The 26,404-nt window shown below is 38.7% G+C and overlaps 1 protein-coding gene across 3 annotated transcripts in view; it reads right to left on the reverse strand.

Annotated features, from left to right (window-relative positions):
- The window catches only part of LARP4B (La ribonucleoprotein 4B), a 57,115-nt gene that overhangs the window by 12,208 nt on the left and 18,503 nt on the right, over nucleotides 1-26,404 (reverse strand). For 2 of the 3 annotated variants that reach the window (XM_084282178.1, XM_084282177.1), the window contains exons 3-12: nucleotides 12,729-12,876; nucleotides 12,342-12,503; nucleotides 9,618-9,699; nucleotides 8,550-8,686; nucleotides 7,870-7,973; nucleotides 6,117-6,227; nucleotides 5,479-5,532; nucleotides 4,919-5,128; nucleotides 1,587-1,693; nucleotides 840-1,094 (exon numbers count right to left, since the gene is read on the reverse strand). In XM_084282178.1, coding sequence (XP_084138304.1) covers nucleotides 840-1,094; nucleotides 1,587-1,693; nucleotides 4,919-5,128; nucleotides 5,479-5,532; nucleotides 6,117-6,227; nucleotides 7,870-7,973; nucleotides 8,550-8,686; nucleotides 9,618-9,699; nucleotides 12,342-12,503; nucleotides 12,729-12,876 — 1,370 coding nt within the window. Of the gene's footprint in view, nucleotides 1-839; nucleotides 1,095-1,586; nucleotides 1,694-4,918; nucleotides 5,129-5,478; nucleotides 5,533-6,116; nucleotides 6,228-7,869; nucleotides 7,974-8,549; nucleotides 8,687-9,617; nucleotides 9,700-12,341; nucleotides 12,504-12,728; nucleotides 12,877-14,732; nucleotides 18,124-26,404 lie in introns of those variants that run through there. The other variant, XM_084282176.1, reaches the window with a different exon arrangement.

The raw sequence follows: 26,404 nt of genomic DNA on the forward strand, positions 1-26,404 counted from the left end.
ACAGACTTTATACAAGTCAGCATAACACACTATTTGCAAGTAATTCCTGAGTTAAAAGTGCATCTCGGTGCCAAATATGTATAATGCTTAGACAAAACCTTTGAATAGCCAGGGGAATATTTTTTTTTAAACACACAAGTTTAATGTAGGATCATCTACAAAAGATGCAAGTTATCTTCTGATTCAGTAAGTGACTCAAAATGGTTTACTTGAAAACAAAAGCACAACCATCATTAAAGAAAGGACTTTTATAAAGCACTTATTAGAACTGCCCCGTGTTTCAAAAATTCTAAGATTAACCTGCTAAATTCTCAAATTAAAATTGGTTCCATCAGTTTTCAGTTCCTCAGCTCCCCCTCAAACTGCACAACAATAGGTTTTCTTAGTTGCATGTAATCCTTCTTCCTCCCTCCATATCCCTCCATACAAAGCCATCATCTTGAACGTTGTAAACATCTAATACGGGTAAAATTCTGGTCTTTCAGGTGCACGATCTACACTGTGACAATGGAATGGCACAACTGCTTCATTAAAGCCAAACATGCAAAAACCTTTCCTACAACACCTAAAGAAAGCATAGAGGATTAGATCTATGTAAGTTGTTCATCAGGTGCCTTTAATGGCTTTCATTTGGTAGGAAAGTATGCAATTCCACTTCACTTTTTTTTTTTCCCCTCTATTTAGAGCTTCAGAGGAAGTACTTTGCAAGATTTTAGGTTTGAAGAGAGAGTCTCAGATTAAAATAGTAATGAGAACAGCACTGATAGCATTCCTCTTTTACTAAAAGCAGCAGCACCAATAGTGTGTACTTCAGCAGATATCTACAGAAGCACACTCACCTTCCTCTACCTAATCCAGGAGACGAGTCCACACTGGTCTGTTCCATTCGTCCAGTTCCTACTTCCCTCTTGGTGTAACTCGTAGTAGCATTCTGCATCCGTGTCCTGTTTTGTCCCGGCTGCCGCGTCTGTGGACTCCTGACGCCATTGATTAAACGATCAGCAGAAAAGTTGAATATTGTAGGACTGTCTAGAAGCCCAGGTCCCCTTTCTGCACTGGGTATTGTATGTCGTATATGGGACTTGCTAGGATTCCTACAAATTCAAAAGTCATTTCAACATACATACTATGAGGCCTAAGCCTATACACAGAATTCAGAAGAAGCAAAGTCTTTGGTCCTCTGTTGAGTGTTTCATTTACAGGAATTTTAAATATTCATTTCAACAGGCCATGTGAACCCTTCCATTTTATTTTCAACTCTGGCTTAACTAAAAACTACTTGAAACTGAAACTGCTAGATCAATAATCCTGCTGGTCACTTGCCATCATTCAGAATATTTTATCTGAACGTATTAAATCATGGAACAGACAAGTTCTCAGCTTTCAGACACTCCATTTGCAATTAGAAGCAGCATGTTCACTAACAATAGCAACGCCATCTGGCCTTTGGTGTCACTTAACCTTGTACCAAGTTCAGTTTCACAAATATTTTCAAGTTAGGTGGTGTTTCTAGGATGAGTAGATTAAAACCCCACATACTGGGTAATAAAGCAGTGTGTATATTGCTAAAAGAAAGTTGAACTTGCCTGTTCCTGGGAGGATACTGTCTGAGTGTAGTCAGTGGAGAAGCAGCAGGCTTGAAGGTTGGAGATGTGAACCCATTGATAAATCCAGTATTTGGAAATGGTGTTACCTAAAAAACAAACAAACAAACAAACATACATATATATCATGCTCATGAGTATAAACAAACTTTGTACGATTTTCTCTAAGCCTTTTATTTTATATCCTTCTACACAGGTCAGTGTTTAAGAGAATGTCTCAAACAGCAATAGAGTGTTTGCCCAGTGCCTTGTAACCACCTTACAAAATGCTGTGGTGTTTGTGTTTTTTTGAGAACACAGCCACTATATACATATACTCAAGCTATGACTTGTTAGAAGTATTGAGAAATATTGAGCCAAAATTCTCAACTGTAAGCAACACTCCTCTTATTTCAGACCACACTGTGAAGCATCTCTAACCCTGAAGCCATATATTGTTAGTCTCTAATGTACACAACATGTAAATATTTCTTATTTATATGCAAATCACTCAAAATAAACCTTCTCCATTAGTTCCTCATTCTAGTTAGTTATCTTCCACATGACACCTATATAAAGCCAAGAGAGCTAGTAGATGTTAAATAGACCTGATTCTTTTTGCATCTTACTAACTTAAACTACATGTAACTTACTGTATCATTCCCAAAAGAAAATGCATTAGCAAACGATTTTATGGGGGTGGGCGCATATCAACATCTGATATTAACAAGATACCTCAATTTGAAGCACATTCATATTAGCTTCCCCAACCTCCATAATGTACTTTTATAAAAAAAAAAAAAAAAAAAGTATGAATGAGTTTTATTTAGGAAGTATCATTAGTGATAGCAAAAGCTTGCTTATCGCCTTCTCTCCCTGGAAATAACTAAAATGCAGAAGAGTAAGACTATTTTCAATTAATGTTTACGTCATACTCAGGAATAAACTTCAATATAGCACTCTTTCTGTACATAATTAAATGATGAAAAAGACTGCATCTTCCAAAACAGCTGGGATTAACAGTTTCCTATACATGCTTGTCTAAAAAACCCTGTCTTTGTTCTTGTGAAACTTAGAGCAAATCACTAATCAATGAAAACACCAAAGCTGTTGTCCCAAACTACTGTTTGCCTAACCTAGTGCACATTAGCAAATGCTACCTCTGACTCCCAAACCAGACTCTTAAGTTTAATGAAAGAACAAAGTTTCATCAAAACACTGCTTTGAAGTGCTTTGTGCTTTGATATTTATATCTTGAACACTGTAAATTCAACCAAAGCTAGTAAACAGCTACTGAACCTGAATAATGAAAAAGCACTGAATGCAGAAAAGGAAAATCCATTTAATTCATTGCTTAAATGGACACTAACAATTTTCACCTCTTCTTCCTTTAGACGGATGATCCTTTTAGAGAAAAAAAACATATTTCCATTTTCCAATGGCAAAAGCATTAATTTGCTTTCTCCACAGAATTAATTTGATTCCTCAGAAGTACACCTATTTTTACAAATTGTACAGGATAAATCTTTTTTAAATACTATTATTTACTTGAAGAAGTAGTAGGTAATTTTAAAATTTGGAGGCCATGCTGCGAAACTCTAGTTTCAGAATTGAAGCTTTAAGCCTACACTATTATGTGTATTTCATCACAAGCTAGAGATGAGAAAGTACAGTTAGCATTTATGCTGAAGCAGAAGAGGAGAGAAACTTCTGGCATATGTGCACGCCATCTCTACACGCAAACTGCCATCTTGTCTCATGAAAATTATTGCAGTATCATTGTTCCTCTTGGTCCCTATTCTCCTCACTAATAATTTCTATTCAAATATAGCTTTTTCTATTGTGTGAAACCACCACGAAGGTTCAATAAACATCATATTACATTCATGTACACAAAGTGGAGCCAAATGCTGTAAAGATGTGCAGCCAGCCAATGGCAAGATGCCTCAACACAGTGGGAGGCAATGCTCTGCCAGTTAATTCTCTTATTTTTTACTAAGAAAGGTAGAAGAACTTCAATGCTGACAAACTTTTAAAGTCTTCCCCCAAAAGCCAGGACTAGTAAGCTTTCAGGAGTACGAAGTTCCACAATAACTTCAGGCAGATACAGACTATGTTGTGCTTGAACCTGCAGCCAATTAATCTCCATGTACATCGGTGCTACCAAATGACTCCACTATTCCACAGCAAGACTTGTGCAATAGCTGGCTTTCATTTTTCTAGAGTAAGAACCACATTCGTTTTAGCTGCCGCTTAATAACATGTCTGCCTCTTAGAATAACATCGTTCACTATGCTCGTTACCTTGTCTCCTCCACGTTCTTCATCCCCCTTAAAAAGCCTTCCCCTGCAAGGGCTCTGGCTGCCTTCCCTATGTGTGAAGTGTTTAGCACACCAACTTTTTAATTAGCTTGCTGTTTGGTACACAGGAAGTTTGCTCAAGTTTGTTCAAGGACACTTTCATCCTCTGCCAAAAAATCTAAAAAGCTTCTGATTTTGAAGCATTACTACCCTAGTTTTTTAGCTGCAAGCAAAGAGGCATTTATAGAGGGGACAAAGCAGCTCCAGAGGACAACATTAGTCCCTGACTCATTAACAGAAAACTATATTCATATTAATTTCCATAAGATGACAATGGAAGACTAAAATGAGCCAAGAATGTTATAATGGAGGAAAAGATGGAACACTCACTGCAGGATGGATGTCCCAAGGGAGTATAAAAGGACTTACAGCTACCACTCTAGCTCTAAGGCTTACCCTTTTTTAAAGGATTTGAAAAATACGCATTTTAAGTTTTTTTTTTTTAATTAACACAATTTATTTTTTATTGCCAAAAAGATGCACAGAAAATATTTTACCCTGTTTGGCATATTCTTAAGGGAATTTAGCAGGTTAAGCTAGAACTTCCCTGCTGGAAGACCAAGACGCAAAACCATCCTCATTTATGTGATGTGATAACATTCAAGTTATTCCGTACAAATTTTTTTCTGCTATTCACGTACATATTCTGAAGCTCTAGTTTCTACAGAGGGTTTTTGACCATTGCTGAAGGAAGTCTTTACTTGGCCATTTCCAAGAGAAAACTTTGCTAATCTCTGGAAAAAACTACTGCCTCAAAACCTGAAAGGTTAAGAAGAGGATCTTGCTCCAGTTTAAGAACAGATGCTATTCTCAATCTCGTACACCATGGAGAATTTTCAAGAACTGTTTTTCAAGAAGAATCAGCATCTTAAAACCACCCTTTTTAGGATACGTATGCTTCCCGTACCTCAAAGACTCCATACCAAAAATACCAACTTTGAGCAGAATTAACCGCTTTTTAAGTGAGAGACTTACCAAAGCAGGGTCAAGGTAGCTGTGTGTGGTTGACCAGGTCTGTGGGGCAATTAAGCTGTACAACGGAAACTGCTGTTGGGGGCTGTATACTGGAGGTAAGTAAAAGGATGTTGTGTAACGCTGCTGCGTGTAGAGGTTCATATCCAGAGGTCTATATCCATTCTTTGGCAAAAATGTGTTTATAGCTATTGCCTTTGCTTTTATCCTTGCCTGCAAAGGAGATTAGATTATTTAATACAGCAGCCTTTCAAATGTAATCAGGATGGTTCAAACTAGCAGATCTCAAACTGTACACTTGTCAGTCATTGCTCTCTCCTTCAAGGCAGGCAGGAACTGCTGAATGCTTCCCTGCTGGCCTGATGCTGGGTTGGACATACTGCTGCCAGAAAGGAGGAAAAGGAGAAGTATAACAGCATCTGCTACATTTCAAAACCAATCTCCAGGTCAAATGGCTGCTGAGATTGGACCACCTTTATATATATCAAAAAACACAAGTGGGCCCCCACAATAAAAGAACATATGCGCGCACACATGAAAATAAAACTTAAAGCTCTACTTACCTTAATGGGTTTTCCTTGGAAAGTTTTCACTTCTTCTCTAAGGTATCTGTAAGCCTTTAAAAAGTCATTGTAAAATTTGTCAAATATAGTTTAAACAAAGGCAAGTTAAGTTTTGACAGGCTAAGCCTAACAATAATTCTTGAAGTGTCCGTTAATGTTGGACTAAAGAAAGCCCTCATATTTAATCTGCATCTGGCGAGATTTAAGTTATCACTGCAGAAGTGCTTCAGTAGCATTAAAACAAGATGTTAAGTCTTACAAATGAAGTGTTTCAATGCGTCATTTAAAATATCAATGCTCTTAGTACATAGTATTATAGCTTTGGCCAGGAAGCCAGGATATGCAAACAAGATAAAACTTAAAGGATTATGTTTAATAGTACTGATAACTGAGTGTTAGCTAATGGGAAGCATTACTGATTTTTAAAGGATTTTTTCTTCATAAGTTCTTATACATTTGTAATACAGCTTATAACACCTCCTCCAGGAGGGCCCATGGCAGGGGGGTTGGAGTTTGATGATCTTTAAGGTCCTTTCCAAACTCAACCATTCTATGATTCTGTAACCCAGGCAATATTCCCCAATTTCATCCTTGTTTCCTGTTATAATTTCAAATGCTTCTAAAAAAATAAGTGTTACCTGCTGTGCATCGGCTTCTGATTCAAACGTGATGAACCAGTTGTCATTATAGGCAAACTCACAGTTGATAAATTTAGGCAAATTATCTCCTTTGAAAAGTGCTTCAACCTCCTAAGGAAAGCAGTAGGAAAAGGAAGAGAAAAGTGTGGGAGAGAAGTGTACAAACAAGAAAACATCATTTTGAAACAGGATTCTAGAACTCCTGATAAGAAAAATCAAAAGCACTTTTCAGCTTACAGAACAGGAACTAAGAACTTCAGAACACCTACTCTAAGTGTTACCTCTCCAGGCTCCCTGGTAGTTTGAAGAAATATGGGGAAGCACTGTCTAGGCCATATCAAAAGCAGCTCCTGCTTGCTCCCTTGAGCTAGGGGAGATAAGCTATTTAGGCCATAGAGAGACAAGTAAATTTGGCATCAAGTGCAGAATTCTCCTGCAAAGCTGTTGCATCTTATCACTCCTGAATAAAACCACTTCTTCCGTCCTTTTGTGAGGCACCAGTGTCCACAAGAGATGAGGAAGCTGATCCAGAACAATGTCTGCATTTCCCTTGCCCCCAGATCCATGGAGCCACACAGACTTGTCCATACTGCATGGGATAGGAGATCCCTGACCTTTTGGCAGAAATTTGGAGATACACTTTAACTCAAGTGGCTACTGATTAATATATTTGAGAGCAGGGTTTATGTTACCTGAAAAACAATGAACTGATTTTTATAGAAAAGACACACCATAGGCTTTTATTATTTTGCATACTATTCAATTTTGTCACTGAATGGAGTCAACCAGCATCAAAAAGCAATGCAACTTGGGAGGCCTTACAGTGTGTCAGAACACTGCTGCTTAAAAAAGCCTGACCACGCTCAGCCAGAAAATGTATCCCGTTAAGCCTGGCTGGTTAAGTCTAGATTTTCCAGTCTCACAAGTTTAAACACAATGTATAAAACACTTCACTTCAGACTTCTCTGAACTTTGTTTTTGTTCTTAAGCATTTAAGAGAGACCACCCAGTGCTAATATATCCAACCTGACAAACTGATGACAGTAAGACAATATATTATATTAAAAGCCAGGCAGTCTTTGAAAGGCTACATTTCATTTAGAAAGTTAAAAGCAGCTGATATTTTTAAGCAGTGTACATAACACATCTAACTTCTTCCCTCTGATTCCTTTGAGCATTTTTTGTGCTCCAGTCTCTCTAGGTCAATTATTTCTTCAGTGTAAGTTTTTAATCTAGCAGTCCTACTTATACATTCAAAGAATTAAGCTCACCACTCTTATACCCAATTCCACAAGCTAGCAAGATCCTTAGTGACTTGCTGACACCTCTACCTTCAGCATTGTGGGAATGTTTGCAAAGCTTTACGAACTTTATCCTGAAAAGGTGCAGCAATGTCATTTTCCATTCCAAGATTTATCTTCTCTGATCTGTGTTTGCTATTTATCCAAATAGCTAAGAGCCAAGTGTGTATGGATATGCCAGAGTCCACGAAAATTATGGGATCTCTACTAAACACATTATCATCAGTTATTCAGCCCTCTTTAGAGCTACAGATTTTACTGCAGTCTGAGTGATATGCTTCTATCAAACATTCATTATCCATACAAAAACTATGAACTGAGGCTTACAAATGCAGACAGTAATAAGAAACATAGTAAGAAATATGATGCTCTTATTAAAACCTGGAAAAAAAAAAAAATCTAACTTCCAAATATGAAGTAAGAAACATTCTTCTTACTGAACAGTTACTTACTTCAATGGGGGTAGATTCAGGTACTTCACGTAAAATCACAATACAGCGATTCTGATTTGGCCTAACCTTTTCTCCCTTCTCATCCACTTGGACTAAAGGCAACGCTAAGAGAGGAAAGAAAAATGTATTTTAGCTGTCAGCAATCATAATAGCTTTGCACACCAGAAGATGCTTTGGACACATTTTTACAACAAAATTGCGTATGTAAAACTTTAAATATTTCAAAATATTAAGAAATAGTAAAGACTGCTGATAACTTTCAACGTGTGAAACTGAACAGACACGTTCCTTGAACTCTCCACTCTTTTCCTACACTTCCAGACTAGGAAATCACATTTCATTAGTTATCCCTTTTAAGTTGCACATTGAGTATTGCTCTTTCTTAATTCTTACTTCAGGGGTAGTGTCCAGTGGCCTTTTCCGAGAACCTAAATTCACATTACTCTCATTTACATAGATCATTTATCAATACCTCAAATGCAAAGTAGCTTTTACAGGGCTACTGTTCCAAAAGCATCATGATCTAAACCGGAAGATGCCTGCTCTTCAAGCTTTACAGTAAAAAGGATGACATTTTATTGTAATACTTGACAAGCAAAATGAAAAGTTATTCAAAATCCCACTTAATAGTCCTACAGCAGTAATCGAAATGCATTCAAGCATTCATCTATTTTACTTACATCTCAGCACTTCAACAATCAAATCCATATCAGTACTGAGTTTCTTGACATGATCAAGGTTTGCTACTGTCATTATTGGCACATACTGATCACTGTCCATCTGTGATATAAGGTACATGTCACTGGCAAGATTTTCTCTGTTGGGAGAGGAAAAAATGAGGATACATCATTGACATAGCTTTTTATGATCTTTAATAAACTTGAGACAAAAATTCATTATCACTGAGTAGAAGACACATTCCTGCAGTAAGCTGTATTTTCAGTGTTTTCAGTTTCGAAGCCCATTCACTTACCATGTTCAGCTGTTTCACCTCCCAGAAACCATGAAAATGACTTTTTTTTCCCTTCATGCAACAATATTGGCATCTTCCTGTTAAGGCAGCATATTACCCCCACAAATATGTGATACTGGTAAGCATTTATTACTTCAAATGACCACTGATTGCAACAGGCAATGCAGGAACATATGGATTAGGAATTTTTCTAGGTTACTAAAACAGGTGTTTAGTGTTTTTTTGTTTGTTTGTTTGTTTTAAATCTGTACGCACTGAGAACAAACGGCTTTGATAAGCTTGCATCAGTCTATACTGGAATGTGTACATTTCAAAGCCCTTAATTGTTTTAAAACTGATCATTAAAAGATAAAGGAATCTACAGATGTACGTACAAAAATCCAGGTCAGTTTCAAACCAAATTTTAAAAGATTAGTTTACTCAAAGCTTATCAGATAGGTTAAACTATCCAGTTTTAATTTGCAAAAGAAACCCAGTAACAACAAGAGCCATTACACATCAGGTATATTTTACCAACTCTTACTTCAAAGCAATATATATGCTAGCTTAAGTTTTACCCTCAGAAGTTTCATGTGAACTTTAGGAGGTACATCAGTATGATACTCTATCATACTGAAAGGACCATCAATATGTTTTTTGTGCTATCTTCCCCAAATTCTCATCCTTCCCTATCAGTTTTAAGTGGTACTTGTGAAACATGGTAACATACATGCCAAACTTGGTATGAGATCTTGTAGCAAATTGGTGAATTACCAACATTTAGGTATATACATACCTAGATAAGCAGAACTCCAGTGTTTTTTTCAGTAATTCTCGTAGATCTTCCTGCCCCTCTGGCTGCAACTGTTCGTTTCCACCTAGAATTTAAAAAAAGATTAAATTTAGTTCTGCTATACTAAATAATAGATATTTTAATCAAGTCATCATATCTGTCACTGGCTATCTGGTAAACAATTTTCAAGTTCAGTTAACATTTGAGTATTATAGCTCGCTACCCAATAAAACTGCAAAGGGAACACTTAATTTAAGACAAAAGAAACACATGTTCATAGAGATTTGAAACAGCTTTAGAAGAGCAGCTACAAACACATCACAGCAAGTACTGCATCTCATATATGTGTCTTCCAGCCTTAGGAAACTAGCCAATTTCTAGCTGACTAAACCCAAGAACACAGCAAGAAAGCAATGCAAGAGGCATATCCATTGTTTCTTCTGTTCTTGCTCTAAATTCTTGATATACTAATTCAGAACAGGTTTTAAAAGTGTAGTTATGAAATATCAACAGATGTGATCAATTAACAACAGAAATGTAATCATTAACTACCTTTCTGCAATGGAAAAGTTTTTTTCTTATATCCAGAGGCTTCCAAATTATTGCATGGAAAACAATTTTTTGTTCATTTTAGTTTGGATCCAGTATGCTACAGTCAGTCAAGTGAAAGCTACAAGTGTCAGTGGGAGAACTGTTTAAAGATCAGAACTTTTATAGATTTCTAAAAGCCACACTGAAGTGTTCAGTAACATGTCACACTATCAGGAATAGTGCGGCCAGCAGGACCAGGGAGGTGATGTAGCCTGTACTCAGCTCTGGTGAGGCCACACCTCGAGTGCTGTGTTCAGCTCTGGGCCCCTCACTACAGGAAGGACATCGAGGCCCTGGAGCCTGTCCAGAGAAGGGCTACAAAGCTGATGAAGGGCCTGGAGCACAAGTCCTGTGAGGAGCGGCTGAGGGAGCTGGGGGTGTTTGAGCTGGGGAAGAAGCAGCTCAGGGGAGACCTTATTGCTCTCTACAGCTACCTGAAAGGAAGGTGTGGGGAGCTGGGGGTTGGCCTCTTCTCACAGATAACCAGTGATAGGACCAGAGGGAATGGCCTAAAGTTCCACCAGGGGGATTCAGGTTGGAAACAAGGAGACATTTCTTCTCAGAAAGAGCAGTCAGGCATTGGGACAGGTTGCCCAGGGACGATAAGTTGGACGTGGTGCTGAGGGACATGGTTTAGTGCATGACATTGGCAGTAAGGTGATGGTTGGACTGGATAATCTTGGAGGTCTTTTCCAACCTTAATGATTCTGTGATTCTAAATGTAAGTTAGCTAAAGCTATTGCACACAAACTATTACCCTCTCTGCCCTTCCCTTCTTCAGTAACTTCCATCCTTTTCTTCATCTCTCCTTAACCTTTCTTCTTCCTAATACAACTTTTTATTTCCTGCCAGTATTGTCCTTCACATGTTCTATTTCAAGGTAGATAATGCCAACATCTGAAAAATATGTATGTTGCCAGCATTCCCTTGCCCCCATCTCCTTTTTCTTGCTTGGACAAAACCTAGCAAACATTCAATAAGACCAAAACTATATGAATTTTTAAATACAGTAATGAAGAACAGACAATAGTTGGAACCACCTATATGACTATTTATCAAATAGAATAGATGCAACCTGCTGCTCAGCTGCTTTATAACACTATTCAACTCTTGTAAGAAATTAACTACTGGACAAGTAACGCATATGCAGATTAAATTCTAACATAAGCTGAGGAAAACCATTCCCTTCTAGACTGCTAGGCACCATCAGTGTAATTTCTACTTGCCAGTTATTATTTAATATTCCACAATAGCACCTTTAAGTAGAAGTGTCAAAAGAACTTTGTTTTCAGCACAAGTAAGAATGATGCCAACAACTGTGTCTAATTTCAGGTGTCTTTATTCCAAGTATTATGGATGCTATTCTGGTCATTTAAAATACATGTTATCATCAGCTAGCCACAACAAATAAGGGGCAGACCTCTCAGGAATCTCAAAACAGAAGCACCCACAGCACATTCTCCTTCTTCATCCCTTATCTCAGTTGAACTAGTAATCCTACACAAATCTAGCAGACCTTCTGTCCATTTCAGTGAAATATAAACATGGCTTAATCTCTACACTAGTTTCCAGAAGTTTCTTAAAACATGCCATCTGGTATAGACTACAATTGCTAACGGCTGTACTGAAAAAAACATGAAAGTCAAAGAAATTACATTAAGTTGTTGCTTATTTTAGCATTTTAAGTACAAGGCTCATCTTTAAACACACTGAATTTATCACATTAATACTCGTGAAAGACAAACAGTATGTGAATTTCATCTCAGTGCCTGACCCAACTAGAAGCACACAGCATAGACAGGTGGATATCTAAATACAAGCGTCAGCACTACAGACTTGCATTCAAAATAAAAATTCAGAAGACAATATTCAGTTACATACAGAACCAGTTTTAACTTTTGGATGCATCTCATGAGGCCTATTCTCTTAACAGGAAGACTGTTTTCCAAACACGCCTGAGACCAAAAAAAGCAGAGTTTTTCTTTTCCACTAGGATGCGTTTACAGAATGCATATACTGAACAAATATATATATATATATATGTGTGTGTGTGTGTGTGTATCTTTTAATGGATGTTCATTGTTCAACTCTTTTTTCTTTTAAATCAAGCCCAAACAAATATCAGCTTTCTGTTACCTGTCTGAGCGGTTTCATGCATAGACTCATACTCAGAATGATCGAGAGCCAAAGGGTTCATATCTGTCTGGTCTGACACCGAAACAGCTGGCGACGGCTCCTGCAGTTCTGTCAGCACTGCATTCTGATGCTTTTTGTCGCTGTCTCCATTGGCATCCAGTCCTGCAGTGGAGATCACAGGAGTAACATATTCAAAAATCTTCCTGCCAAGCACAGTAACATCATAGCTGAAACTAAATCTCAAGGGTCAGAGTTGCTTACATACTTGCATTCATTTTTTAAATACAAAATAAGAGTTGAAGAAGTTCTGCACTGATTTTTAACTTTTGCTTGAGCAACAGCCCAGAGACTATGCTATTTATACCTTCTTGACTATGTTATTCATACCTTCTTTACAGGAATCTGGAGGCTGGTCTGGTATTTCTTCCCACGTTTTGCTCACACTACCATCAGTGGCACCACTTGCTTCCAAATGTAACATATGATTTCCCCACACCTTTGCATTAGGATTTAACTCAGAAACCTTGGCTGATTCCTACAAAAGAAATTTTTATTTCGATTATGCACTTTGTGGATACACAACATACATCTGTGTGCATGCATATACATTTCAAAGAATAGTACCCAGTGTACATCTTAAGATGGTAGTGCCAGTTGTTTTCACACCTGAACATATTGACTGAATTGACAATCCAATAGTGATTTTAGATACAAAAACATCTGAATTGTGTAGAATTCATTTTCCTGATTAAGAAACACCAGAAAATACTAGCCAAGCAGCACAAAATACAACAGACATTTGCTTTTGACAGACTGATGCAACCTGAACTTACCCTAGACTTTAGGCAAGTCTTTAATACATATACGCATGTTAACAATAATAACAATTTTATTTCATCTGCTTCTGTGAAAGAACAAAATAATAAAATACAAAACCATGCTTGGTTTTCCTTTGGACTCACATTAGTACATAACAAATAGTTTTAGGGAAGCATTATAGAAAACTGTGTATGAGATGTTAACTACCTTTACTTCCAGAGAAGAAACATCATTAACAAAAAGTTAGGGTAGTTTTTTTCCCTAGGCAAGATAAAAAGGAACAAATTACCAGTTCCAGTTAAACCATCACGATCTACCTCCTTTAACCTGGACTGGAAATTGTTACATTTAATGGTAATATATAGAGATTTATAATTGTTATATGAAGAGTTATATTTGCATTTCAGAGACTGCTCTCTGCAGTGCCAATGTCTACAATATTTTTTGTAATAGTTTTATTTTGCTACTGTTCAAGCAAAACTCAATATTTTATTCTATGTCCATATCTCTGGTATGTGTTAACATGATTAACACGTTGTGAAAGAGTATTACTGATGATATCACACACTACTTAAACTGATTAAAGTTTGTTTTGCAAATTAAGGGATACTAGGAATATCACATAGTTCAAGACAAACACTTCAGACCTCCACAGAGCTTTGATAATTCTCAACATTTGCACGCAGGTAAGTTATTATTGTGCATGGAAAACAAACCCAGATGGTAGGAAAATCTAAGGAAACTCAACTTAAAACACATGCATTGAACAGAGAAAGACCTGTTAAAAAGTAGAAATGATGTTGGACATGGCTACTTTAGTAGTAAGGATTCAAAGTGGACAGTGAGTTCTACCACCTTCCATTTTTTAATGCAAAAAGCTCCCCTAACAGATAAACTCAGCTGCTAGTGTGATCCACTGCTGGCACTGCAATTGCTGGGCAAGGTCAGGGCAGCTGCCGTAACATGGTCGGTGCAGAGAGAACACCACTAAGCACTGGCTCTGCTCAGAGGCAGAGGAAGAAGAGCAGCAGCCACAGGTCATGATTTTTGCTTTCTTACCCCAACTAGCCAAGATGCAGTCTAGCTCATTCCCCATGCTTCTCCTGCAGCCATTTGTTTCTACAGCAATCCAGAAGAAGATCTCCAGAAGCAAGCAAAAGGTTTCCTAACCGCTATCAAGCAACAACTTTAAGATTTCAGGAAACCCACAAACATTTCTTCCTATGCGAAGGTAAAGAGCACTACTAACAGCCTCCCACATACTGCACTGTTAATCTCAAGTTCATCAAAAATTGAGAATTCACAATCAAGATACTTTACCCAAGGTTTAAGCTTTCAGACAAGGTAAACAATAAAAAAGGAAAGGAAATGTCAATATTTAGTAACATTCTGTACTATTCTGTACATTGTTTAACGTTACGTTTTGCAAAGCAAAGAGATGGGTCAGTTTCAGGACAAAAGAAGCTCATATGAAACTTAACTATTAGAAGAAACCAAGGTTTGACTTCATTTATTTCAATTACAGCTTCAGCCTCAAGCTTTAACATCAAATCACTTTTGCAGGATACTTACAAACTCATCTTCATCTTGCCATCCCCAAATACCAAAGTTTTCTGGTGCTAGCAGTTGATAAGGGTATCTTCCCATGGCATATGATGCACCTGTTAAATCTGCAGTTTTGCTCTGGAAGTTTTTGCTACCTTTATGTCGCCTGCCATTCTTTACAGTTCTGTCAGGAGTTTTATTATTCCATAAAAATCCCATCAGATACTGACCATTATCTGCAGCAACACAGTCAGGAAACAGCTGATGTGCCAAATCGGTACTGCCACCCTGCAGACTTATGTAGTGTGACCATATTTCAGCTTGGGGATTTTGTCTGTCCAGGGTATAGGAGGAACACTCTTGGTTGCTCAATACATCTTCCGTCAGATCTAATACGCACCTCTCACTGCCTCCCTGAACTCCTCTGGCAGCAGCAGAGGCGCTGTGTATTTCGTAGGAAGGAGTAGCTGCGTATTTGTCTACCTGCTCTGGGTCAACAAAAACTCCAAGCTCTCCGTTTGAGAAAACCTCGTGCTCTGACTGTTCACAGCTTGTGGTCAAGTCATTCGTTGGAGTGTTTAATACGTAACTGGTATTTTTCAGTTCAGTAGGCTTGGCTTCTAGCTGCTTTAAATTCCCAGCGGTAAAAGCTTCTGCTGTGCCAGCTGACAGACTAGCAACAGTGAGGTTTTCCTCCGTTGAGTGGATGCTGACACACTGTTTTGCTTCATTCTGAAGATTACGTTCATTTACATCACACACACTTTTTTCATGAGTTTCTGACTGTACTTCAGTAACAGGCCCAGAAGAAACTTGGGCGTTCCTGAATTCTGGCTCTGGGCTGGCACGGTTACATAACTGAGCCTCTTCCATCGGTTTCTGATGCACATGAGAATGTGAATTTTGACACAATGAAGGTAAGCAATCAAGGTCTTTATGAAACAGATTAGTATCTTCAGAAGTTTTAGAGTCATTTATTAATTTTACACTCTTGTACATAGAACCATCCAAAACTGCAGGTACAGTGAAACTAGAGCAAGTGTTCTGATCACAAGTCAAGTCTTTATAGAAATTTAAGGTGTTGCTGTCATGACTAATAACGTTAGCATCAGAATTCTGTTTTACGTTTTCTGTCTTGTTATTAATAGTTTCATTTGGACGAACTTCACATTTTGTCTGTTTCACAGATTCGATTCTATCCCCAGCTACTGTGGCCAAGTCAGCCCCTGCATTCCCCTGGTCTTCCACTGCACGGAAGGAGCATGCAGCCTGTTTGTTTTGTCTACAGCTCGAGTCCACTTTATTCATATCCTCATGTTCCACAGACACAGAAGAGACACTGCTTTTGTTACCTGAATTTGAACAGTTGCATACTTCACCTTTATTCCCTAGCGACTGTTGTGAAACCTGGAATTCCAGGCTCTTTTCCTTTTGGAATATTTCGTCTGTGCTTGTGTTATGAAGTTCATGAGATGCCAAAGTGCCGCTTTCCCATGATCGAGTTCTGCTCAATCTACGAGCTTCCTCAAGCACATCATCTTTTAGCTCAGTGCTACTCAGACAGACATCTTCCTGCATGATCCTTTGGCATACGATTTCAGTTGATGTCTTGGTTTCAGTACAACCCTTAGTTTGAGTTTGAGTATCAGAATTTTCTTCCAAGGTTTCATGCGTATCAGTCATATTCAAAGTCTCACAGCTATGCAGAACTGTACCTGTGCATTTTGCTTTATCTTTCAAAAATTCTTCCAAAGTGCTGTGATGTTCGCTTGAGTCAGGAGCAAGCTTTTGGCTATTGCAACACTTTCTTTGAAATGTTCCCTTTTCCACAGACGAGTTTTCTTCACTTGCTGGCTTTAGGCAGCATTTTTCAACAAAGTTTTCTACATGTGGACTCACCAAAAAAGAATCATTGCCTGTTTCATGCAACTGTAATGATAATTTGAAGTTATCCCTCACATTCTCTACTACTTGCTTAGTATTTACTTCCTCTGCAACATTTGAGGGATGCGTACTTACGATCTCAGAATCATCATTTTCCTCAATTTCCCCTGAATTGCATACTCCAGTGTTTAACAATACACTAGAAGTACCACCACCATTTTTCATGTTTTCTGAATTAGGGCTGCTTTGGTCCTCTTCAGCAGGATCCACAGTTTTTACGGAATCACAAGTTCCATTAAGTGATTCATTCCAACTGACAGCATTATCTGTGTCATATTCCTCCTCTTTTTGATTCTCAGCACCAACTTCATCGTATACTTTTGCTCTTAAGCCAACTGTTCCCATACTGTCAGTGTTTAACGTATCCATCTGACACCTGTCAGCCAGTAAGTTATTGTAAGAAGACTGCGTGTCCATGCTACAATATTCCTTTGTTTCATTTTCCTGCATATTTGACCTGTCCTCTTTTTCACACACAATCAATTCTTTCTGTGAATTAAACTTAGCTTCCACTTGTGCTGATTGCTGCGCTGGAAATTCCTTCCCAGTGTCTAGAGGCTGTGCCATGCTGCACATTCCTTCGTCAGTAACAGCTGAGTTATCTACGTCTGCTGCAATCTCTTCATGCACAGTAGCTGGCACATCTTCGTCCCCTCGCAAATCTTCAGCATCTACAACACAAAGGCTGTAAAACTCCCTATCTTTTGAATGCTGTCTGTTGTCTACATCAAGATAGGAAAAGGTTGGAGACGCCTGCCTATGTGAACTTGAAATTTTTTGTGAGCTGTCACTCCCGTCATCTTCAACATTTACTATTGTTTTGTGCCGTCTTGAATGGTTGCATGTAACTGCACAATCATCCAGAAGATCTCTATTTAAGGAGATTTCCTCCTGTAGGGCTTTGTCTATGACGGCCGGCACACATGAAGTAGAAATATGATATAGTGAACACTGCTCTTCTGCAGCTACATTTTCATTATTACTATTACTTTCTATGTTGTTCATGTGCTGGCCACTGCTATTATATTTTTTAGGTGCTCTTTTTTTAATAACCCCGTCTTTCTTTTCTTCACTTTTCTGCAGATTTCTGTACCCACCAGAGACCTTCAAGAGGTGACTAAAGGAACTAAAGAAGCTTAAAGGTCTGTCATATGATCTCCTAGAGCTCTCACAGTGACTGTTCTCCACGCTTTTGTATGACTGATACTTTGATTTTCTATCCCAGAGCCCAGATTTAGAATTTGACGCTGCGCAATCACCGGTACAAATGCACTCAGTGCCGGCTATCCCAGCCGCCCCGTTAACCGTCCTTCCCACTGTACGCGGATCCTTGCTGTCTACAGTTCCTAAAATTGAAGATAAAGTTTTACTTATCCTTGAGTCTGGTGCTTCCTCTTCCACAGATTTTTGTAACAAGCCAGTTTTCTCCTCATTTGTGCTGTTACTCAACTCCTTACTGAAGCAGCAGCCCATGTTCAATTAGTGTCAAAGGAGCCTTCTCATTGCAAATCACCTTCCCCTATACACTAAGCTAGCTTTCTACTGCTACTGAGGAGACAAGCCAACACCCAGCTGCCAAAAATAGCACTTTAAAACCATGCAGGGGTTCATATGTCAGTGCCACTCAAAGTCCAAATCCCAGTTGCTGAGCAATGTTTTAGTGTTTCATCATATGCGCTGCAATATTCAAGCCAAATAATTTTCCTAATGAGATTACAGTCTGTTTACAAGTATTACCAAGTCTTACGAACTTCCATTGTTTAATTTCCTGAAGGTTCCTTCATCCAAATCATTAAAATATTTAAATGACATCTTTCACAATGTCAGCGTGCCAAAAAAGCTGCCTGTCTGCGAGCTTAACCTGATTCCCACTTTCTATACTAGGAAAAATGCAGTCTGGCTTCACACGTTTAAACCTGATTTGAAGGCTAAATTGGTGGAAGCTATTAGATCAAACAAGTTTTGTGCCATTTTCTCCTTCTCTTCCCTCCCCCTAGAGCTGAATCTACACCGAGATGACTTCTTTAGGAAAAACAGGCTAAAGATAGATAAGACCTCATGTATTCCATTGAACAGTCATTGTACGTTATCAGAAGCTAGTTCTGTTCCAGGAGTTTTTTTTATTGTTATCTGTGTGAAGAAAAAAAATCCCTCAGTGAATTACAGCACTGGAAGAGGCCTCACAATCATCTAGCCATCTTGTGGAACTGCAGCAGGATTAATTATACTTAATCTCCCCCCCAGAATTGTGTATTCTGCTACAAAAAACCTCTAAAGAATTTAAGAGGTAGTTTGACTAAATGCTGCTTCTTCCAGAAGTCTGTCACCAGTAAGTTTTGTTTATTGCATGTGAACTGACTTCCTTCTATCCTCCTGAGAGCACAGACCATCTTTATGAATGCTTTTAAATGTTGGAGGACTTCTGCTACTCTAAGTCCCTTCATATGTTAAAAAAAAAAAAAAAAAAAAAAAAAAAAAAAAAAGGTGATTCTCCTTCAAAAATAAAAGCCCAATAAAATGCCCAAACTTTTCTGTTCTAAACAGTGTTGTTCATATTTGTCCTTACATTACCTTACGTTATTTAGATCTCTTCTCAAGTCCATCAGTATCATCTCAAATTTGGAGCCCCTCCTTCAGAGGTCTTGCAGACTCTACCGCCACTCTACCCATCACTTAAAATATACCAAAAACACTGATGAAGGCAGGACAAGACAGACCCTTGAAGTACCTACTTCAAATGTTCTTTCAGCTGGACACTGATCTGAATGCTATTTTTAACTGGTTATGCACCTTACGGCAAGTTTGATCAAGATGTATTTGAACCAGACTTCCAATTTAGCCTGGTAGTTTGCCTTCATTGTATTCATACAGCAGCATAAAAGGGTACTACTGCTAATTGGAACAGTTAACTTTCAGATAACTGGAACTACATCTATTTAATTTTTACTGTAAACTATACTTGCAGGGTAATTGTTGCTTAACACATCTAGATCCATGCTTTAGTTTTCCATTTTATTTAAATATGATTGGCATTGTAACTTACTACACAGCTGCTTTCATGGCAAGTCAAGTAGCCCACATAATAAGGCTTCAGACATGATTCAGTCTTATTTAAGTGATCTTTACAGTCCCTATCACTACTATATTGGAATTTTACGATATTTTGTAAACTAGTAAATTTTGTAGAGTTACAGTATTGCAAAATTCCAGAACTTCAGGATTTTTTTTTGTAAACAAGAGAAGCCCAAAGTCACTTCTTCCTTTCAACCTTCCTTACTTCCTTTTCTCCAACAGAAAAACCTACTACTGTTAAGATAGTAGTACATGTAGATGTTGCTTAATCGTAATTAAATTAAGCATTAGCTCTTCTTTTACTCATTCATGTCTAGCTAGTAAACAAAGTTCACATCTGTTTAATGAACCAAAAGGAAGCAAACTTTCTTTGTTCCATATTGAAGAGTGTGGGGAAAAAAAAATGATGCTGCACTGAGCCACAGGAAGAAGTAGGCTGAATTAAAATCAGGTATAAAGCAGGAAAAAAAAAAAAAAGGTCTTGCTATCCCAAACTGTTTTGACAACAATTTGCAAGTACAAGGTACCACTGTGCAAGTGCAGAAGCACTCTTGAAATTCAAATGTTTCACTTCAGACAGCCTCCACTGCAGTCACCATGAAGTATCCCTGTAGCAACAGTAGAGTTTACAAATTTAGCAGCATAAACCAGACTAGAGGTCAATCATCCCATAAACCTGACAGGTAATGCTTAAGGGATAACGCCCTCCCCAGAGGTGAGAATCTGAAACCATTCACCTCTTTTCCTAATACAGCAAGAAATGCTATTGTTCTCTTCTCTGAAGCTTTCACGAGATATTCAAACATTTATTTCAAGCAGCTTCTTACCCCACTTCTCCTACATTCTGTACACAAAAAAGCATAAAACTATAATGAAGCTGCCAGCATAGCTTTTTCTCCCCAGACAAGCGTTCTGCTTGCAGGACAAAGGAATCAAAGGAAATGATGTTTCAGATTGTGAAGCACAGGTTACTATATATTTAAATGCCCCATACATTCAAGTGCCTTTGGCAGACTCAGATTAGTACCTAGAAAAGAACCATACTGGCTAACTTTCAGGGGAAAACTCCTACTCACCGCTAATCCTCCGACCATTAAAAAGATTACTGAATTGGCTAGGAAATAAATACATTCCCACTCAGCAAGTCCACTTTGAAATCACAGAGTAACATGAGGAAGGCTACCCTGCTCCCCGGGGTTATCTAACACACGATGCCTCCCAAGCACCTGCAGCTATACTGCTCTTAAGGATAGGAAGTCTGATGCATCATTGCTGCCATCTGCTGCATTTTTTTTTTAATTCTCCCCTGGGACAAAGTTATTCAAGTTGCATCCAGCTCGATTCAGACTTAAAGCTATGCCAAGGCACTCCCCTCTTTAGCATTCCCTGGAACGAAGTGCGGGGAAAGGGGGAGGGAGTTGTTTGTAAGAGGTTTTGTTGTTGTTTTGTTTGAAGAACTGCCATGGGCAAACAATTCAGCTGCTTTTAATGTCTGCATAAAGCCTCATCAGTACTTCCAAAGTTTCTAACTTCTCAGAAAACTCTTCTGCCAGGTAAAGAAGTGGCATGATTTTCCCCTCCGTGATACAGCCATTACTAAGCACAAGCTTTCTGGAGAGGAACTGAGAGACTCTAAAAGACAGACCTGGGCAAAGTCCACTTCTCTTGTGCCTTAACAAGCAATTCTGCTATCAGCTAATGGAGAGAAAATGGCAGAAGCAGTTCAGGCAAGCAGAAGTTTCTTCTGGTTTTCCCATACTCTTATGTGCAGAGGTGCATTCGGTACACGTTCCTTTGGATTTTATCTAAGCACCTATAGCAAACACAAAGTCACATTTCTCAATGCTGTTCGTTAACTTCTGAGACTCAATAAGTCTTAAAAGTCTTCTGACTAAGCTAACACCTGCACCTGCCTTGAAAAGCACTACCAAAGCTAACAGAATTTGTGATTTAACGCTTCAGAGCCTGATTCAGTGGAGTGAGGCATTTACATTTGCCTTTTTTTCCTTTTTCTTGCAATTTTGGTTCTCATGTATTTCTCATATACTCAATGTTTCCCTTCCCCATGTCATAGAACTGCTCTGAAGCAGCACTTTCACAGCCTGATTTTTTTTAAATTAGTATTTAAGTCATATATCCTGCATACATCTACATAGGACACCAGAAGTCAACATGCTCATTAACAGGGGTATACCTCCAACCTACTGTCATTTCTACATGTCTCTATTAACGCTCTCAAGGAATAAGGGTTTAAATCTATATATAGACTATATTTTGAAGCTGATGTCTACAAGGCTATCTGCAAAGTAACAATAGCACAAGTTAAAACAGTCCTTACAACCTTATGACATTTAACTTCATTTATCCTTTTCCTACAGTAAAGTCATGCAACTGTAATCGGTCCTTAAACAACTGTTACCCTACACTTGGAGGCAATTACCTGATGTCATGCCCACCACCAGCTACAGGAAAAGGGCAGAGCAGCATCATGACAGACATCGTAATGACACTACTGCAGGCTGCAGGAAGACAGCTGATCAGACTGCTTAGCTTCCCCCCAGTACATCAGGGTTAAGTGGACTGTTTAAATATGCACATTTTACACATCAAAGCAATTTAAAAATAGCACTAGAAGTCACCTAAATGTGCACAGCTATTAAATACTTTTATTATATTCTAAATGTATAACTGTGTGAGAGAAAAAAAAGAACACCGAGCAATATCGATGCTTCAAGATGTGATACTGCACATATTCAGTTTAAGGTCTGATCCTCCCATCTCTTGTTTAAAGCTATTCATGACCTCTTGAATTATTAAATATCACCTACATGTTATACAAACCGTTACTTAACTCTTAATTGGCACATACTGTAGTGCTGTATGTTGTCAGATGGTCTCGGAATTATATGCTATACTGAATTTTTGCTCAGGGCCTTGTCTTAAATCTGATTTCCTCAGTCCCCTGTAAGTTCCAACAGGCTTATTTTTGAATGGGTTGCAAAAGAATTTTTGAACATAACTTAGTAGCCTGTAAGCCCAAGACATCCTTTCATATTAACTGCTGCGAAAAACTTCTTACCAAGCTACAGTCAAGTCCCATCTAAGTTTTCAAACTTGCTATTTTTCTTGGGCTTAGAAACAATGCTTTGATTGAATTTGTATTTACAGTAATTATGAACACTGGCAAAAGCCAGCAAACCACACCAGTTTGACTTTCCACTAATAGAAACCCCTGACAGCACCTGATAATTATTGAGTTAGAGACAGCATGGGTGATGTGCACATCACAATCGGACAGCAAGGTTTAGAAGACCCTCCTCTCTTAATCTCTTCCACTGGAACAAACATTTGCAGAAGCAGTTGCTGTTTTATGTCAAGAATTCCTTGTAAAGCTTAATTTCAATGTCCAGATTAGGTCTCTGATTCAGCTGATCAATGAAAGAAAATCCTTTGGTCCTTGGAAAGTGCTCTGGAGGCCACATTCAAATGACAGCACGTCAGAAGAGTTCAGGGTCAACACACTAGGTAAGACTTTAAAACTAAAGGTTAGGTAAGTCCTGTCTGGTAGAGAGAGGTCATACAAGCTACCTCCATCACCAGATTTGGATCTCTAGTAGCAAAGGGTTAATGAGCAAAAGTTAACTAAGGAGTGAGTGAAAAGAGAGAGGAACACAGACTTCCCTGGGTCCAGTTTGACAAGGGCTTTCCCAAACAGAATAATTATCAGGATACAAAAAAAAAGAAGAGAAACTCCAGAGAAACTGTTGTTTGAAATGAAACACCTAGCGTACTCTGATAAATATTTAAAGATAGAAGACTGCCTCCCTCACCATCATGTTAAGACTCCGAAAATTGTTAGTAAGCAAATGACCTCTGTCTCACTAACATAAGCAACCTGGCAAGTGACTTCTGGAGGGTTCTGTCATGAGTCACAGCACCAAAACTTGAGGCTGAAATCAGTCACTACTGACTATCTGCTCAACATTACTAACAGCAGAACACGTGTTAAGTTTAGATCCTGCCAAAGAAAGCAGACCCAATGTAGTGATAATTAGGAGAATTTAATATTTAAAGATACAATAACAAATACATTATATATTCACTCTGGGGAGGTATTTTTCCAGAATCTAAAGAGCTGCATGAAAATTCCCAATAGAAATTCTGCAGCTTTCCTCCTGAAGTGCCAGAGAAACACTCAGACTAAGTATCACCTGATCCTTGTAGAACAGCATAGCCAAATTAGTTAGTGAATGTAATTCAGCAAGTTTCTTTTAAAGGTATTAAAAAGGACTCCTAGAAATCTTGCCAGATACCATGGCAGTATGGCTTCACATCAAATACACACTGGAGGGTGGATCACCAAAGATATATATCAGCTCTGTGGAAAGGGATCTGGGGAGTTTTGGTCGATGGTGAGAACAGTATGAGCCAGCAGTGTGCCCTGGAAGCCAACAAGGCCAGCTGTACCCTAGGTGCATCAGGCACAGCATGGCCAGCTGGTCGAGGGAAGGGACTGTCCTACTCTGCTTTGAGCTGGTGTGGCCTCACCTCGAGCACTGTGTGCAGTTCTGGGCACCTCAACATTAAATGTTAAACTGTTAAGAGTCCAAATGAGGGCTACAAAGATGGTGAAGGGTCTGGAGGGAAAAATATATGGAGTGGCTGAGGTCCCTTGGTTTGTTCAGCCCCAAGCAGAGAAGGCCGAGGGGAGGCCTCATGGCGGCCTGCAGCTCCCTCACGAGGGGAGCGGAGGGGCAGGCGCTGAGCTCTGCTCTCTGGGGACAGCGACAGGACCCGAGGGGACGGCATGGAGCTGGGACAGGGGAGGGTCAGGCTGGGGGTTAGGGAAAGGGTCTGCACCCAGAGGTGGTCAGGCACTGGGACAAGCTCCCCAGGTCACGGCACTGAGCTGCTGGAGTTCAAGAAGCATTCAGACAATGCTCTCAGACATGATCTGATTTTTGGGTGGTCCTGCGTGGAGCCAGGCGTTGGACTTGATGATCCTTGTGAGCCCCTTTCAACCTTGGACATTCTGTGATTCTATGATTAAACTATACCTCTATGCAGGCTAAGACAAAGCCTTGCCCTCTGATCTCAAAATAAACAAACGAGGAACAGCAGGCAGCTTCACTGAACTTGTAGCATGCACTTGCTAAATGTAATAGAATCACAATGTCAGAAGTTTTTCTCCTTTTTACCTACCACACCCTTGGAGAGATAAGACTGTCTTCGGAAGTTTTACTCGAACTATAACATTGTTATAGCTTGCAAATGACAATTTGAAAAACTTGGAAATGAAGTTCTGAAACAGTGGCAAAACACACTCATGCATGTATACCGTTATGAAAGAGACCTCCTTTAAAAACATGCCAGCGTGTATCAACAAGAATTCTGATATAACAAAACCTTGTGATATTGTGCATATAGGAGAATAGCACAATTTAAAAAAAAAAAATTGAAAACCACAGAACCCATCTTTTGGGAATAAACTATTCAGAAAAGGAAAAGCTTTCCTCTCAAAATAATAAGTTATTTGAAATGCATTATAGCTCTACAGATAGATTCCGGGATATCCATAAGAATATTAAAATAATGGATTTGTCTTCTGCTAAGAAACTGAGCAGTTTTCCTGAAACTGCAAGAAGCGGTTAGTCTTTCTCCAAGTATGAAAGAACAGAAATTGAGATTTAGATCCAAGTTTACGTGTAGCTTTATAAACTTTTAAGAATACCAAATTACACGAACTGCCACCAAACCACCTGTAATACTAATGCACTTGTTAAAAGCGCACTGAAAGTTACAAGTTTGTGGCAGATAGCCTCTTACTCAAGCTTACACATTGAAGCACGTGACAAAATAACTTTCAGAACTTCAAGGGCTTCTTGGAATTAAGAACCTGAATAACCAAAAAAAGTTCAATTTTTTTTTTTTTTTTGGCACAAAAATGGGCTCAACTTACTCCTCTACTGTCAAATAGAAGAAATTTACATCTGACAAAGGTAAGACAGTACAGAAGAGATCCCAGAATAACCAATATTTTTTTTGCAGGGGGTAAGGGGGTACAGCATACAGAACACCAGCTCCATTAGTTAAGCAAAACACAAGTCTGAAGTATATTAGAAAACATTTCTTAGTACTTGCTGCAAAGTCAGTTTAAGCAGCAAGCATCCACTAATGCACAGTGCAGATTAAGTGCCTAGCAGAATATGCAGTGAAACCAAACCCTTCAAGATGTTCCAAGAGAAAACATTCCTCCCAATACACAATTAACTATCAAAGATGAAAACATAACATTAAAAGTAAAGCTTATACACAAATCAATCTGCTTGAAAACATCTGTAACATTTACTGCAACATATATTCACAGTGCTATACACTGTATTACCTGCCAAAAAGCATCCCATAAAGCAGCTTACTGGATGCTGCACAGCAACACCAAAGCACATGCCATTTGGCAGAACTCCTATTATAGGAGGCAATTTCCTATTTTTAAGGGTTTATATTTTTTTCAGTTGTAGATACAGGACAAGTGCATTTGGTACAAGTTAGTTAATCTGTGAGCCAGAACCCAAGTCAAGACTGGCAGTACAATTCCTGTATACGCTACAAAGCCCTGTACCTTACAGAGTGAAACATGAGTTCATTTATATTCTCCGTAGGGTTGATTAAAATTTAAGGCTCTT

The sequence above is a fragment of the Netta rufina genome, assembly GCF_964035555.1.
Source record: "Netta rufina genome assembly, chromosome: 2".
Taxonomy (NCBI): domain Eukaryota; kingdom Metazoa; phylum Chordata; class Aves; order Anseriformes; family Anatidae; genus Netta; species Netta rufina.